Source organism: Balaenoptera physalus, assembly GCF_965194825.1.
Source record: "Balaenoptera physalus genome assembly, chromosome: 16".
NCBI lineage: Eukaryota > Metazoa > Chordata > Mammalia > Artiodactyla > Balaenopteridae > Balaenoptera > Balaenoptera physalus.
In genome coordinates, this window is record NC_138898.1 from 37,844,776 (window position 1) to 37,862,966 (window position 18,191).

At 38.0% G+C, this 18,191-nt stretch overlaps 1 protein-coding gene across 5 annotated transcripts in view; it reads left to right on the plus strand.

The window, feature by feature from the left end:
* Nucleotides 1–17,933, plus strand: part of PLCB1 (phospholipase C beta 1) — a 681,757-nt gene extending 663,824 nt beyond the window's left edge. For 4 of the 5 annotated variants that reach the window (XM_082428205.1, XM_082428206.1, XM_082428209.1 and 1 more), the window contains one exon: nucleotides 14,640–17,933. In XM_082428205.1, coding sequence (XP_082284331.1) covers nucleotides 14,640–14,867 — 228 coding nt within the window. In that variant the 3' untranslated portion in view covers nucleotides 14,868–17,933. The remainder of the gene's footprint in view (nucleotides 1–14,639) is intronic. The other variant, XM_082428207.1, reaches the window with a different exon arrangement.
* Nucleotides 17,934–18,191: the final 258 nt, after the last annotated feature.

An 18,191-nucleotide genomic window follows, 5' to 3' on the forward strand; every position in this document is an offset into this window, starting at 1 on the left:
CACTGGTGATTAGTTCATTTTCATGATTGGTAATTGGAGGCTTTGATTTCATGGATTAACTCAGATGCAAGTCTCCCCACAGTGATTTACAAGTTTCCAAATCAATAATACGTACTGATTTGGCAATTCATCTTGTATGACTAGCTCATGTTATTGTGTAACTTTACCTTGGCTCACCAATTATATTTTAAGTTTTTAACCCTTAAGAGACAAATGTTAAACACCATTCAGGATTCCCCAAGCCAACTACCACAGAGCCAGCCATTTACATTAGTAAGTGCTCAATAAATATTCATTAGTCAATTCAGTGATTAACTGTAGCAATTCATACACCTCCACAGGAACTTAAGTGGGTAAAGCAGGAAAAGCATCTTAAGGCTGTTATCTTCGAGAAATTAGTATATTATCAGTGTGCTCCCATTTGTTTCTTGAACATAATTTTCCTGATGTCTTAAGAGAACTCACAGGAAGAATTCCTATACTAATAGAATAACCATTCATTAATTTTCAAGTTCAATGACAAACTAAATAACTCCAACCAGTTGCTTGGCTTTCAACTCATCATTTTGACCTCATACTAGGCACAACTTTCTCAGAAGAGTCCATACCATCATGGTGGCCATGACAGTCCCATTTGCAATTTTATTCTGTTACATGCTTTCCAAAGAGTTTTGTTACAGATTTATTAAGTAAATATTTTACATAAAAATAAATATTTTAGAGGAGTAGGATAAGAAAGTGAATGGGGTGAGGGATAGATTGGGAGTTTGGGATTGACATGTACACACTGCTATATTTAAAATAGATAACCAGCAAAGACCTATAGCACAGGGAACTCTGCTGAATATTCTGTAATAACCTAAATGGGAAGAGAATTTGAAAAAGAATAGATATATGTATAACTGAATCACTTTGCTGTATACCTGAAACTATACAGCACAGGAAACTCTGCTCAATATTCTGTAATAACCTAAATGGGAAGAGAATTTGAAAAAGAATAGATATATGTATAACTGAATCACTTTGCTGTATACCTGAAACTAACACAACATTGTTAATCAACTATACTCCAATATAAAATACATTTTAAAAAAAGAATAAATAGAAATTTATGGCTGAGTAAAGGTGAAAGAAAGCCAAATCACCAATTCTATTCCTGATTATATTTTAATCCAAAAGACCATATTTTAAATCAGGTTCCATGTCTTGATTAGTGGCATTTCTCCTTGAAAATGTTGATTGCATTTGGCTCCCAAGCCTGAACTGCTAACATACTTGCATAAAGCAAACAAGTTTAGTTTGTATGTTTGTATTAATGACATGTGATCAAGGCACAGGAACTCTTAGTAAAGAATTATGCACTTACTATGTTTGTTTGAAATATAAACTAAGGATAATTTATTAATTGGTGAGGTGGGTCATTTTCTTTGAGACAGAGCATTTGGTTAGAAGGCAAGCTAAAGAGAAAAAAGTATCAACTTGATTTATTAGAAAAACATTGAAAATAAACATTTTAACAGATTTATTTTAAAGCAGAAAGCTTTTCCTTTAAACATACATTATATCTCTGGAATTTTTACTCAATTATTATTTAATGCAAAGGCCATTTTCTTAAAGGTATCATTATATTTCTGCTACTAAATTCAGTGCAGTAACATATTTCCTCTTGCAAAATACATTTGATCTTCTTTTGATGGGATAAACTGTTTCTGAATATGCTCAGTACATCATACATTATTTATTCATCTCAATGTTCAGCATAATTTTTCTTGACAGCCTTTCTTTCACTTGAAATGTTATGTAACACAAACACCAAAACCAATTGGCATTTGAGTTTATCCCTCTGTTCCATATGCTGCTGAATGAAGAGGGAAATAAACACACATCATCACTCTGCTGGGCACATTTCAGACACAGCCTATCTTTTCTCCTGTACATCAATGTCTCTTCTCCACAGAAATAATTTCACAGCAGTTTTAGATTCTTGCTACATTATATATGACCACTGAGGTTACAGTCTATATAGCAGAGACCAAAAGATATCCAAATTCACATTTACTTGGATTGCTGCTTGAATTTAATGTGCTTCAAGGCCAAATACATCTGTGTAGATTCAGAAAGGAATGACTGTTTTTCAACTTAAATCTAGGCATTGGACAATTTATGGTAGATCTTCAGCTCAAGTAATTTATAAGCAAGTCAAATAATATCAACCTGCATTATACGTCAGGGCACATCAATCCCCAAACTATAAGTAAATCCCTGTAATTTTTACACCTAATATATGCCAGCTAATAAATTCAAAAACTAAGTGAATGTCTTAGTTTGCGTGCCCCCAGAGGCAAACCCTCAGACAAGGATTTGAGTACATGCAGTGATTCTGAGAAGTGATCCAAGGAAACTAATAGAGGGTAGGGAAGGGAGGCAGGAAAGGGAAGGCAGCAGTAAAAAGTGTGTTTGTTATCAAGCAAGTTACAACCACGGGCAACTGGTGCTCAACCCTATTGGGAGACTATGTAGAAGATGCACCTTAGAGTTATTCCATCTAAAGGGTAAGGGAGCTAGAGTATATGCTTATGCCAACTACTGGGCTGCACTTCCAGGCAGCTATGCTCTCTACTAGAGAAAGCAGGCAGTTGGAAATAGGACAGTCTATCTACATTGTAATGGTTAGTCCAAAGGGCTCTAGGCTGAACAATGACTATCACTGCTATAGCTACTTCTGAATTGAATGAGAAGCTTCCCCGCCACCCAAGATTATAATGCTACAGCCTCAACAATCCAAATTTCAATGTCATTGAATCCAGTACTCTACATCTGATATATGTACCTTGACAATAGTCAAATCTGTTTAGGTTTACAAAATACTTTCCAAATCTGACGCTACTTTTTTGGCAAGACTTAATCATTAAATATACAAATGGTTCTCAAGAATCCACGTATACAAGACTCTCCTGCAAAGCTACCTTAAGTTCTAAATCAGTAGTTCTCAAACTTCGGGATGTATCAGAATCAGCCAGAGGGTTTAATAATACACAGATCACTAAGCCCCCACACCCAGAGTTCTAATTCAATAAGTTTGGCATGGGCCTGATAACTTGCATTTCTAATAAGATCCCACGTGATGCTGATGCTCTATGTAACTTCACCCACTTCACTTGCCCCAGGCCTAATCATTTTTTTAAAATTTTATTTATTTATTTATTTAAAGCTTCAATTCTGGGGATTCTTTTTTTTTCTTTTTTAATGAATTTATTTATTTTTATTTATGGCTGTGTTGGGTCTTCGTTTCTGTGCGAGGGTTTTCTCCAGTTGTGGCAAGTGGGGGCCACTCTTCATCGCGGTGCGCGGGCCTCTCACTGTCGCGGCTTCTCTTGTGGAGCACAGGCTCCAGACTCGTAGGCTCAGTAATTGTGTCTCACGGGCCCAGTTGCTCCGTGGCATGTGGGATCCTCCCAGACCAGGGCTCAAACCCGTGTCCCCTGCATTGGCAGGCAGATTCGCAACCACTGCGCCACCAGGGAAGCCCCAGGTCTAATCATTTTTGTTTTACCATTAATACCAAAAGGATACTATACATTTTAGAGAAAGGAAATTTTAGGAAGCCTTGAAACACACTTTCCAAATAACTGGAAATGTTAAGCAGAGTAAGTTTTTCCCACCGCGAAGAAGTCAAGGTTGGAATCTTCTATCCACAGTTGAAAATTCTATAATATTTATTTGATTGACATGTATAGAAAGATGGTCATTCATAGGTAAGGATTAGATTGATAGGTTTTCTGAGTGGGATTTCATTTAGCACTATGAAAAATTATGCATTTAATAATGTTTTTATTATTGTTTGGCCACTGATCTCTGGGGTATTTCCAACTTTTACAGTGTTTTATTTTACTTAGCCTACAATTAGACAAAATAGTCATGTTTTAAAAAGATAATTTGGAGTTCTTATGTTGTTACTTTTTCAGTTATTTTGGAATGTAATTGGATGTGCCACAGAGAGTAAGAGGGAAATGATATGGGTGAGCCTTTGATAAATTTAAGTGGCAGTCACCTGAACAAGTGTGCAAAGGGACAGGAATTTAATGATGTCCAGTACTTCTGGTCTTAGGTAATTCCTACTCTGGGATACCAAGGAGAGATGATCACTTCCTCCTCTGTGCTACTGCTGTATGTTGCTTATCACTTTATCATGGTATTTATCTCAGCATATCACATTATTATTTTATGTTTCACATCTCCCACTGGCCTGGGGACTCCTTGAAACCAGGGCTGTGTCTCGTTCATGTCTCTATGTCTAACATTAGTCACAGTGCCAGGTACACAGAAGGGCACTCAGTAAATTTTGGATAAATGAATGAATAAATCAAAGAATTCATGAGGGAGTAAAGGCAAAAAAGTGAGTAAATGTAGAGAATGAACCATGAATCGATGGCGTTTGCCATCCAGCCCAGTATTGCAAGTATTGGGACATGTTCCCTAATTTGGGATTAGGATGGCTTTCTGGCCAGCAAAGTCACCTGAGAACTAGAACAGGTTTGGTAGAACCTAGTAGACTTTTCTGTCACCAGTAGCTTTTCCTAAAGTCATTTATCCCTGTATAAGTAAGGTTGCCTATGACCCATTAGAAGGGCTTTCAATCCCCTAGATTGGGTGATTTGAAGAAGTCACCCAGGTTTTTAGAAGCAGCCTTGGGGTTATCCACACCAGGAGATGGTCAGCTGATGGCAAGTTGGAAGCAGAAATTAAGATTTAGCTGACTAGTTCAGGTTTGTTCTTTTTTTTTTTTTTTTTTTTTTAAAAGTAATTGATTTTTTTTTAAATTTTTTTTAATGATATTCTTGTCTGCTTACATTCTTTTTATGTATGTATGTATGTATGTATGTATGGCTGTGTTGGGTCTTCGTATCTGTGCGAGGGCTTTCCCTACTTGTGGCAAGCGGGGGCCACTCCTCATCGCGGTGCGTGGGCCTCTCACCATCGCGGCCTCTCGATGCCGCGCATAGGCTCCAGACGCACAGGCTCAGCAACTGTGGCTCACGGGCCGAGCTGCTCCGCGGCATGTGGGATCTTCCCAGACCAGGGCTCGAACCAGAGTCCTCTGCATTGGAAGGCAGACTCTCAACCACTGCACCACCAGGAAAGCCCAGGTTTGTTCTTGAAGCAGAAGAAAAAGGAATAATGTCTTAAAATTGTTTTGCAATATTACTTAATTGAAGTCTCCCATTTCTGTCCTTATAAGAATAGCTTCATGATAGCCATAGACTATATATTGTGCTGGCCAAAAAGCTCTTTCGGGTTTTTCCATAAGATGTATGGAAAACCTGAACGAGCTTTTTGGCCAACCCAATACATTTTAATCCAGTGATAACAATGGAAGAAAATGGAGGTTTTTTCCACCCAACACTTTTCTTGTAGAAGAGAAATAAAGATTGATGGAAAATTATAATGCCCCTGGGATTAATAACACTAGCTCTTTCTTATAGCTATAAAATAGCTATAAAGTACTCAAGATTTATTGTTAGGATTATTCTCTAATTTTACTTAAAATCCAGAATAGCAAATATGCCCCAAGCAACCTTAAGAGACCATCTTTATGGCATAAAATTGCCTAATAAAGATGAATCATAAATTGGAGAAACACTTGTCATAACTACACATATTCCTTTAACCTTAACATAAATCATGCAACACAAATTATATATTTGAGAATGTATTGTTTAACATAACACTGGCTGCTGTAACAAACAGCACCTAAATACAATAGAATTCTATTTCTTTTTTCATATAACAGTCCATTGTGAGTGTTTTTGGTTGGTAGACAACATGCTTCCACATGGTAATTTAGAGAACCATATTCTTTTCATAATGTGGCTCCATCATCCTCTAGGACTTTGCTGGAAAAGGGAAAGAGACAGTAGAGATGCCCCCATATGCCTTTTAACAGGCTGGCCCTGACATTTCATTGGCAAGAACTGGTCAAGTGCCCCCCTAGGTGCAAAGATAGTGAGGGGGCTTGTAAACATTGTTCTTGTCTAGGCAGCTGCCATCCAGGCATAGCAGACACTATGAAAGGGTGAATGTAAATTCGGGGGATAACTAGTCATTTTTTACCATGTAGACCAAGATAATGGAATTCAAATCTGCTATACCTAGAATTACTCTGAATTGACTGCCACTCATGTAAGACCCCAAAGATAAGTCAGCAGAGTAACCACTTTATGTTCCAAATCACCTCTGCAGACCTCATGAAAAAAAGAGATCCATCAGAGAAAGGATTCGGCCTTGAAGACTTAAAAAAGAGCATTTCTATAAAACACCTTGTAATTGGGTTTATCAGATTCCCCATTCCAAACCCTGTGGGTTTAGCAGTCACATCACCAAATTTTGATAAAGGAGGAAATAGGAAAATAGACATCTCAAATTATTTAGCAAGTCCCTTCCAGAGGAGCTGCCTAGAATAGGGTCAAAAGCTTATTCCAGGTATAAGTGTCTTTTTCTTCCCAGTGAGGAGCGCCTTGCCACAGATTCAGAACACCAGCGCGATGTGGTTATGTCTCCATTCATGCAGCAAAGAGGATGGCAGCCAATCCCTGAGCTGGGAGGACTCGGCAGACTTCTGGGTAGTTGCCTATCACGTCCAAAGACATACCTATAGAATATATTACCCAGATACTCTGGAAGTTGCAAATTGACCTGCAAGGTGGCTTTTTTTTTTTTTTATTTCTAATTTAGGTGCTAACACTGACAAACCAGAAGATTTAACATGAAAATCCATATTGCTAGCTTCCTTTAAAAAATCAGATGCGGCAACCTTGGGCAGGTATGTGGCAGCAATCTAGTTGGCAATTTTGGGCGGCTCCTCTTTGTAACCAAGGACCCGAGGACCACCCTCTGCAATCGCACAGTTCTCGCCTGGCCCCAGTCTCTCATTTACCTTTCTACCTGGTCCCATTTCAGTTTTCTGGCTCTGAGAAAATTCATTATAGTTTCCAACTTGACCTGAGATGGAGAATTCAGGAGTGAAAACCAGACTGCTCCAGACCCCTCCAAGGCCAAGAGATCAAATGTCTAGTTTCCCCTCGGATTGAGTTGTAAACGGTCAACCTAAAACCACAGTAATTTAAGCAGAAGACGTAAACATCATGTTTAGAAGGAGTGACTGTCTAATTAGAAAATACTCGCTCCCTAAACATCAAAATCAATTATCCTGATAAAACCCGAGTATGGCTAACCACTCTTGAAATACACATTTACAAAAAGAAAAAGAAAAACCAAAACTAATTTTAGGTGATTGGGAGAAGAGCATTCTCTAGGGATGTGGCTGAGTTCATTCCAGGACACAATCACAGCCTGTCTCTTACTTTTTAAATGCACAGGCTTTAAATCAAGAGGGAGAGCAGTTTTGGCTGGGGCTCAAGTGTGGGTAATTAAGAATTAAAAGGAGTTAAGACAGGTGTGTGCAGGTGAGGACACTGACCTGAAGAGAGGCCCACATCAGGGCAGGACCTCCTTGAGAATAAGTCTTGGGAGGCCACTCTGGCAGGTCTGAAGGGCTCCCAGCCCAAGACTTTCCTAGGAGGACGTTTCCCTGGGACTTCTACTTCTCTGAGATGATTGCAGCACCATCTGCACTATAAACATTTGTTTCTAATGTGAGTCAGCATAGGAACTGAAATCATAATGTAAGTTCAATTCTTCCCTGCTGGTGATAGTCCACTTGATGGAGAAAAAATACACACTTCATCTAAAAATTACTAGCCCTTGCATGGCTTTTATTTCCATTGACTTGAGGCTTTTTATTGATTCTTTTAGGGTTTCTGTGGTTGCGAGAATGGGATTCTTCTGGTATTACCTTCTTAGCCTCTGTCCAGTGGACATAAATCAAGCTTTGCTGTCATACCCTTGCTTCTGATGGAGGAGCTAAATCAGGAGCCACAAACTGCAGACTAAACTGAGCTTTTTATTTGACTCTTGTTACTTGGTACTTGGTACTTGTTAACATTTTTGAATTTGAGTGTTTTAAACATGAAATACAATTCCAGTTGGCCACAGGTGTTGGCACTCCTCTATTGCCTTATACCAAACCTAATTCACAGATTTATGTTTTTTCTTGGTCCCCATGGATATTTGAATTTAGAGATTTTGAAATTAATATTCCTGTATTAAATTGATTCATGCATGAAAAGTCTTAAGAACAGTGCATGCCATACAGTAAACACACAGTAAATTGCAATTACTACTTTCATTGTATTACCATCATTATTTTTGTGGTTCTATATTTCATTGCAATTTACTACCAATATTTACTAGATTAGTTTTATCCCAAAAGATCTTTCTTTTAACTTTAAACTGGATTTTTTGATTCCAATTTTCCATTTGCTTATCGTTTCTTGGAGTATCCAACTCTTTACAGAAATAGTCTAATTAAATTAGACTGCACTTAATGGCAAACAGGAAAACAGCCAGCTGACCAAATAAACAGGTCCTAAACTGAAGAATTACATAGGGGGAATGAACAGCCATTGTCTTCCAAGCATGACACACACAAACAGAAAAGTCCAGTGAAGACTTAGAAATAGACCAGGTTAACTGCAGCTGGATTAGAGCCCCTTTTGTTTTCCAAGAGCCTGAATAGGTGTACCTTGTTTTACTGCACTTCACTTTATTGCACTTTGCAGATATCGCTTTTTTTTTTTTTTTAACAAATTGAGTGTTTGTGGCAGCCCCATGTCAAGCAAGTCTATCAGCACCATTTTTCCAACAGCATCTGCTCACTTCTTATTTCTATGTCACATTTTGGTAATTCTCATAATATTTCAAACCCTCCACCAGCAAAGAGATTACAACTCACTGAAGGCTTAGATGATTGCTAGTATTTTTAGCAATAAAATATTTTTAATTAAGTTATATACATTGTTTTTTAGACAAAATGCTATTGCACATTTAGTAGACTATAGTATTGTATAAATGTAACTTTTATATGCACTGGGAAACAAAAAATTCATGTAACTTTTGTTATTGCAATATTTACTTTATTGTGGTGGTTTGGAACTGAAACCACAGTATCTCCAAAGTATGCCTGTACTCTGTTATTAAGAGGGCATGTCAGTAAGACCCTATGCCATGGAACCCCTCCTCAGCATCACTTTTCATTAAAAGACACTTCCCAGTTATTTGTGACAGCAACTTTAATATCCTAGACACATAAGGAAAATACACTGAAGTTATTTGTTATTCTTCTATCAACACACAGAATATCAGGTTTTTAAGAATTTCACAAATCCTGTTTTTACAGAGGGAAGGGGTTGGCCTGGAATGGTGGGGATGGAGCCTGGATTAGGAGGCAAGAGTTTGGTGTTCAGATCTTGATTCTGCACTAAACCACCTGGGTGGTAGGCTTCAGTTTCCTTATTTAAAAAATAATGGTTAATAATGTGCAGAATGTGTATTCACTCAAGTCCCTTAGCTTCCTTAGCCCAGAGCACAGGTCTTCAAAGATTTCGACCATCTTTTGGTATTTTAAGTACAATAGCAACTTTCAGTTTGACAAGGTGTCTCTGGACCATGATTTATCATTTTGGTAGAATCAAAATTGTTTTTCTCTTTCACATTCATTTTTATTCCCAGCTATGATAGTCCCCTGCTGAGTCTTCCTACAGAAAGCACCAAACTAAAAATAGAAAATTTCTAGTGTTACTAAACCCAACTTGGATCCACTCGTTCACTGCACAGCAAAGCCAATCTATTGACACTGGGTTGTAGTGAAAGAAAGTACAGCATTTATTTGCAGGGCCCCAAGCAAGGAGAATGAGCAGCTCATGCTCAGAAGACCAGAACTTCCCAATGGCTTTCAGGGAAGGGTTTTTAAAGGCAACATTTGAGGTGAGGGCTGCAGGGTGCATGACTTTCTTCTTATTGGTTGGTGCTGAGGTAACAAGGTGGTGTCTCAGAATCTTAATCATCAGCCTTCTGGTTCCAACCAGTTTGGGGTCTATGTGCTTGTGGTCAGCATGTAGTCACCATCCTCCACCTGGGTGGGGGGAATCTTACTTTCTGTAGAATAACTCAGAGATATGTGTCAGACTGTTATGTATATCTCTTGAGGAGAAACTAGGACTCTGTTTTATCACTGACTATTGTTTAAGCTGTCATTACTTTTCTTGCTTAACTGCTTTTCCTTTGTTTCTGCGTTCCTTCACCTCCCTAATTAGTAACTGCTTGTGCCTGCTCTTTGAAACTCAGGGAAGGCCTAGGAGACTAAAAGCCTTTTTCTTCAAACAAGAAACAGGGGACATGGAGGGGCTTTTGTACCCAGGAGGGTCCCGCAGGGTTCTGCTCAGTTTCAATCTCCCCTTTTCTTTGATACTCCTCAATCCTAAGGGGAACCAGGGTGGGATAAGAAAGGGAATAAAGTTTTGGATAGAGAGGTTAGTCGTAAACTTGGCAGGGGAACTCTGTTTTAGGGAGACTCGATTTCACTAGGCCTTAATAGCAGGCATCTATAAGGAGAGAGTACTCCAGCCCTAACACAAAACTTTCAAGGTCTAGAATGCACACGTTAGCTGGGATGAAGTGGCTTAGCAAGTAGCATAATTATTGCCTTATGTTTTAGTATACAGTCAGCCCTCCATATCCATGGGTTCCATATCTATGGATTCAACCAACCTCAGATTGAAAATCTTTGAAAATAATTTCAGAAAGTTACAGAAAGCAACACTTGATTTTCCTACATGCCAGCAACTATTTACTTAGCATTTACATTGAATTTACAACTATTTACATAGCACTGACATTGTATTAAGTCTTATAAGTAATCTAGAGGTGATTTAATGGGAGGATGCTCATGCGTTATATGTACCATTTCATATAAGGGACTTGAGCATCCTCAGATTTTGGTGAGGATGCCCTCACCACAGAATTTCATGAACATTTTTGAGAGAAATTATGGGAGTCATAATTGCGCCCATAATTATGAAATGCTACAATAATACTGCATAAAATGCAGGGAAATGCTACAATAATACTGCATAAAAACACAAAACTTCTCTGACAATAATAAATATTTATTTAGTTCACAACTTTACAGAGTTCAGCTGATCTGGGCTGAGCATAGTTGATCTTAGTTGGGCTCTAGACTCCTAATAGATGGAGCTTTTTAGAAACAGAGCCAGATCTTGCCCTGCATACTTTTCATATTTTCTTATAATGAACAGGTATTCCATTTATAAGAAGAAAAAAATAAAGAGAAAAGCTCTAAGTTGAAATTCAAATAAATGCACCTTTGTAATTCATTCATTAATAAAGACTTTTTTAAAAGAGTGAAATATATGGCATTTAATATACATTTAATTTAGTTTATAATTAATCATATTAATTTATTAAAATAGTTTAGAGTATAATAAAATTTACTACTAATCCATGATAAAAGGAAGAATCTACCAAAGTTATAATTTAGCCACAACTGGGTCAATTTTTAAATTAAAAAAAATATAAAATTAGATTATTATTGTTATTATTGTGATAGTGTGATTTATAATAAGGAATATACATTTGGTCTTCGTCCCAGTTCCTGGCACAGAGCTCCTGAAACCCTTGAATTTCCTAAGTGTTAAGAGCAATAGAGGTGTCTTTTGTTACATTAATGAGGTGACTTTGGGGAAGCACCTCAGGATGGGTCTGGTTGTCAGGGGAACTAAGCTAATGATTGGAGGGTTGAAACTTTCACGTCCATCCTCTTGACCTCCTCCTGGGAGAGGGCAGGGGCTGCAAGTTGAGTTCAACTGCCAGTGGTCAACGAGTTACATCAGTCATGACTATGTAGAAAGCCTACACAAAACCCCAAAAGGACAGGTTTCAGAGCTTTTCCACATTGGTGAACACACGGAGATTGGGGAGAGGGGTCCACCTGGAGAGGGCATGGAAGCTCTGTGCCCTTTCGCCATACATTGTCCTGTACATCTGGCTGTTCCTGAGTTGTGTCCTTTTATAATAAACCAATGATCTAGTAAGAAAATGTTTCTCTGAGTTCTGTGAGCAACTCTACCAAACTAATCTAAGTGAGGGGATCGTGGGAGCCCCCAAACTATAGCCAGGGAGGCAGAAGCACAGGTGACAACCTGGACTTGCAATTGGCCTCTAAAGTTGGGGGGTGGGGTGCGGGGCAGTCTTGTAGGACTGAGCCCTTAACCTGAGGGATCTGACGCTATCTCCAGGTATATAGTGTCAGAATCGAGTTCAATTGTAGGACACCCAGCTGGTGTCACAGAAAATTGCTTGGTGGTGTGGGGAAAAATACCCCCATATCTGAATTAGGTGCATAATCATAATTATTAAAATTAGATTATTAAAAATTACCAGAAAATATTAGTTTAAGTGTTTATTTGGCATTTTCTCACACTTCATATTTTCTTTTTTTTCATAAGTTAAAAAAGGAAACAGCCTATCAAGCACCATAGGGTCTTGTCCACCAATGACCTAAGAGAAATCGGTGTCTAGGTCAGGTGCAATATACCTATACTGAAGGTTCCCCAGTCTAACCTAAATGAAATCCGCTGTTTCTTAAACATAGGGCCCCATGCTTTTCTCCCTTTCCCTACATTTTTTGGAAACGAAACTTTAACTGCATGCGTTGCTGACCTAAAATTGAGGCAAATTCATGATGAGGTCTGAATGGTGGTAAATGGAAACTGTCAGACACCAGGCTGAGATTTCACTTATGACAGAGTGTGTCAGTATAAAAGCCCCACCTGGGGAGAAACTGGCCATTGTCTTCTTATACCTGATGCTCCAGAGGGCTGTCCCCAGTGCTGAGGGTGGAGCTGTGTGTGAAGGTGCCTTTACCACATCATGGCAATGTGAATCTCAGGCCCTGTGGGTATCCCTCTCATGGAGTGTTTCCTTCTTGGTTTATTGGAATTCACATGCCAGCACAACATATTCATAAATACCCAATATTTGATATTTGGGGAGAATAGGGGACTTTCAGTACTCAGGCCAAGCCATTTTTATCAGGCACTTTTTGATGTGGAAAAAAAAACTCATTCAAACAGATCCACAATCCATTATTTGAGACTCTTGGGGCCTCTTGTTTTTCAGAATTCATAATTTTTCTGATTTTAGAAAAGGAATATGATGCATATACCATAAGCATTATATCCCAAGGGGGCCCAGGTCACCCTCATAATCAAACAAATTAATATGTCTACAGTACCGTGTATGGACATTCACAGAAGTGGGATTAAATAAGGATTATAAATAGCATTATATCAATTAAAGTCAATGATTTTGTTACAAATTTATAAAAAGCTTCTCAATTTCAGAATTTGGGGGATTTTAGAATTGCAGATAAGGAATTACTGATCTCTATTAAGTTTGGCAAAGTTAATACATAATACTTAATACATAATAATAAGGGATTACTGATCTGTACTAATTTTGGCAAAACTTCTCTGGCATAGAAGCGAGAACAAAAAGGAATTGAACTAAAGGGGATGTTCTCAAGCTGCTGGCACTGAAGAAAGGGGGGTTAGGACACTGCAGGGCAGATGACCTGAGGACTGTCTTCATCCCAGATGGTCAGGGGTCAGACTGCACTGAAGCTGCAGATAGAGGACATACAGCCAGGAACGAGACCAAAAGTAGAATTGGGAGCTCAGAGTAGAACCAGGACAGGAAGATCGTCAGTGTGTCCAAAGTAGACCAGCCACATCAGCATCACCCGGGAGCTGCTGAGAAATGCAAGATCTTGGGCGTTTAGGAAAATCATTTAGTCTCTCATGCTGTTTCTAAGATTAAGCTCCCTGCTTATCATTCAATAAGCAAAGAGAATTTTATTCAAAATCCTGGGTTTCATTTGGGCTCTGAGCAGCAGAGCGTCCTAGCAGGCAGCACCCACCGCCCCTCACCCCACTTCTACCAGATGCCCAGCTTTTACTTGTTTTATGGCTGAGGCCACCATAAGTCTGCATTTGAAGAAAGGGTTCTGTGACTTTTAAAAGTCTGAAAATTCTCCAGAGCATTAAACAGATAAATTTGAAAGCAGTTTAAAAGGTAGGTAAAACAGTTTATGAAGCAAATAAAAATTAGAAAGAAAAAAAGGAATCAGAATAAACAGGTGATAAAAGAAGTGAAGATAGAAGTTCAGGTTGGCTATATGAGCATGCTCAGTTTGTAAAATGCATTTAGCTCCTGGTTAGAAACAGCCTCTGGGTGAGGCTGCACTTCATAAAGCCCACACCTTGACTGTCTGTCCACTCCAATTGACTTTGTGGCTCTCCCAGCCTGATTCATGGCTGACCTTGACACACTCAGCTATTGGTAGTTGCCAATCTCTATGCTTAAGAACTTCACATCGCTGCATATTACTTCTATAAACTTTTTCAACAGACCCACCTCTGCATGTGTGTGTGTGTATTTATTTATATTATCATCAGGTCTTTAGCTTTATTATGCCACATATAACCTGAACTTGACTTTTAGCTGTGGACAAATGACATGTCCAACTAACCTCAGTTTTACATCATGATATTAAAATTAATTGATTCCTCCCCTCTTTGTACTTCTCTTTCAAGGAGTTTCTACATGGGTGGTTATAGAAACCTAAATTACATAAAATCATCCTCTTTCTTGCTGTCTCCCAGCTGCAGGTGGAGCTAGAGCAGGAGTACCAAGACAAGTTCAAAAGGCTGCCCCTGGAGATTTTGGAATTCGTGCAGGAAGCCATGAAAGGGAAGATCAGTGAAGACAGCAATCACAGCTCTGCCCCTCCCCTGCTGACCTCAGACCCTGGAAAACTGAACCACAAGCCTCCTTCCAGTGAGAAGCTGGAAGGAGAAAACCCAGGAAAAGAATTTGATACTCCCCTGTGATTGTTTCTGCCTGGCCTTCAGAACACGCATGGCCACTCCAGCTCCATCGGACTCTCTCTTCTTACAAAGATCACTGCCCAGGAACATCTTCCTGAGAAGCATCCCTTAGATTAAAATCCACACTGGAGGGAGAGTTCCAGAAGGATCCATGCAGCTTCCCCATACCCAGGCTCCATGTGTTATGTGGAAACTACTGCAGGTCTACTAGTGAAGAGTGCATGTATGTGATGGGATTTTGGTTTTCTTTTCAGTAGTAAATTCAAAGCAGGCAACTTCTAGGCTCCATGGAACGTTTAATGAAGGACAGTGTCTTCTTTGAAGAAAAGCAAGCTCATGTTTTTAGTTGAAGCTCTGGTGTAAAGTATGTCAAAGTAATAGAAATAGTTGAGAAATGCATAGCACTATTTAACACTATTGAACAGCCAACTTTGAGCATTTTTTTTCCTAACTGCCCCTCAACTACCATATCGAGTTAACATGCATATTAAATTGTTTCATCCTTTGCTTTGCAAGCACTGGCGGCTTGCAATTTGCTAATTTATTTATCACAGAGGCATCAGTGTATTTGTTGCTGACATGGCTTTATTGGATACCATAGTGACTCAAATAAGCTGGTTTTCTGCCTTGATTGTGTCCTTGTCCAGTGAAGCCATCCCCAGACTTGGCAACATGGCTTGTACATTTGGCTGTGTGAGCAAGTTGGCCACACACTTCCAGGCAGTGTGTTATCTGAGTCGACTATTTGCACTCAGAGTCTGGGTATTCATTGGTCATTGGCCTAAAATCATTAAACAACTACAAAGATCTTTTTAATTGAATAAAAATAGTTGAGCCGATGTATGATGAGCAGAGATTCAATCAGAGTGAATAGGTTCCAGCAGTTATTTTGCTGTCTGACTTTCTTTATGGTTCATTTATTTTTAATATAGAGATAAAGATTAAATATTTATCTAGGGACTACACAGACCCACATATAAATGGTATATGTTATCTCCATGTATATATGTACGCACTCAGCCATATAAGTGCATACATATACACCACATACACATACACACATACACATTCATATGAGTGTGGATATGAGTTTCTTAATTGGCAATAACCCAGATCTCTTCCACAAGACGTAAAACCAAATTCAACGGTAGAGAAGAAAATGGTCAAATATCTACATTATGTGGATATTAAATTACGTTAAAATTCTAAGAAACAATTGATGGAGCCTTTGATGCAAGTTGAGGTAGACTGAGAACTTAGAATATGACTTTGATGTATATTTTGTAAGATCAAAAACTGGATTTTAAGTATTTTAAGCTTGTTTTAATGGTCAGAATATACAAAAATATATAGGACAGCAATATGGAAATGTATTAGTATCTTCCATAATTTTAAAATCTGACAGATTTCAATTTATTTCTCACATAAAAAAATATTTCATTATATATTTACTATGTACATTTAATTCACTTAACTGTCTTTTTGTTAGGTTCCTATGTTAAGTGGCATAGGAAAAACAAATTATATTATGGTAAAACTGATTAAAAACATTATTGAAAGGTCTTAAGTAAGAGAGAATAATTATATAGAGGAAAATATAACTTAGAGAGTAACACAAAGAACATTGAAGTTAAAGCCCTGAAGCAAGATGTTCAGTTTTATTTTACTTTAAACCTGTCTGATTGTAGCTTAGCAAAACATTTTAAAACGCAAAAACTAGTTGTGTCATGAAAATTGTGTTTTAAGAATTTAATATTTTTATGGAAATTATTCTATTTAACTTTAAGCAATAACTAGGGATCACAATTAAGTTTTAATCAAAATGAGGGCTTAGTTCAAACATTCGGAAGGAGTGTTTGATTAAAAAACACATCTAGGGAGACACAAGGGGAAAAAAAAAATCCCATCCCCTTTGGAGATGATTATATTTTGATCTAAAGGATTTAGGGTGTTAATTAGACACTTAATAAAACTTAAATTCCACTGAATGAGAAATCTTTTGTAAATCATTCTACTTTTGCACTTTGAAAGAAAGGCATTAATCATAAGGAAGCAAGAATGGTCAAAATAGAATGCTGCATTTTTATAAACAAAATTACAGACTGGCTAAAATTGCAGAAGAATGAACTAATAATAGCATTAATAACCAAACGCAATGGTGATTATTACAGAACATTGTATCACATTTTAGTCCAGAGATAGACTAAAGTTGAATAACCTTGACTTACACAAAACTGTTTTGGTAGTTGGATTTCATTATCTTAGTGACTCTAGTCATTTTGCAATATGTTTGTATTTGGCCATTTCCTGTAATCACATTTTTATATCTGTACAATGACACTTTTTGCAGTTGTGGGGGTAGCGTGTAACACTGTCCATCTTGCATCATTGAAGTTACTACAGTGATACTATCATTTAATAATATTAATATTACTTGAAATAGACTAAGATAAAGAAAAAGGGTCTATATGATGTGCAGTTTTGTGCCTTTCTGTATCTGCCTTGTTCTTTGTTGAATGTGTGAAATTCTGTACTGTGGTTTTTCCTATAATAGAGAGTAGAGCTGTGTATTAAATTAGACTATGCCCCTATGATACCCTTACACTACTGAGAATAGCGTGGTTTTGGCCATGTACTGAGAATTTTCAAAGTTCTAATGACATGCCATGTGTTTTTGGTTTTTAACAGTTCATTTTACCATTTCAATATCACCATACATTAATTAATACTCCTATGATAGATAAGCTGTCATTAAATAATTTCGAAAGAAAGGGCCATTGCTTGCATTACTTTGAATTTAATGTTGTGCTTGTGCACTGTATAAATATTGTTTGTGATGGATTGGACATTGTGACTTTTGCCTTTTCAGAAGAAAAAAAGATAGGACAAAGTATTTGACGCTCTTAAAATGTACATATTTTGGTTCTTTTATCTCAAATTATTTAAAATGCATAATTCACATTTTTGTAATAATTCTATGCAATTTTGTGGCATGATGTTTCTTCCACTTGTAATTTTATGTGCTTTCATCACAAATCCAAAGGAAACAATAAAAATTTCTTAACACAACCCAGCTGTTATTTCGTGGTGTTGGGGCCAAACTTCTTCTGATGGGCAGGAAGGTGGGAGCAGCACTGATGCCAATTTTTAGGGAAGTAATGCCCACCCTGATGGGGCACATCAGTGCCTGTGCAGGAAATCAGGAGGCTGCAGTACTTGTGTCGGAGGGCACAGTTGTCATCATTCCGTCAGTCCACCACCTCCTTCCGGGAATGGTGTTAAACTTGCCCATTGCTCCCATATTCAGGATCCTCCCTTCCTCCCCTC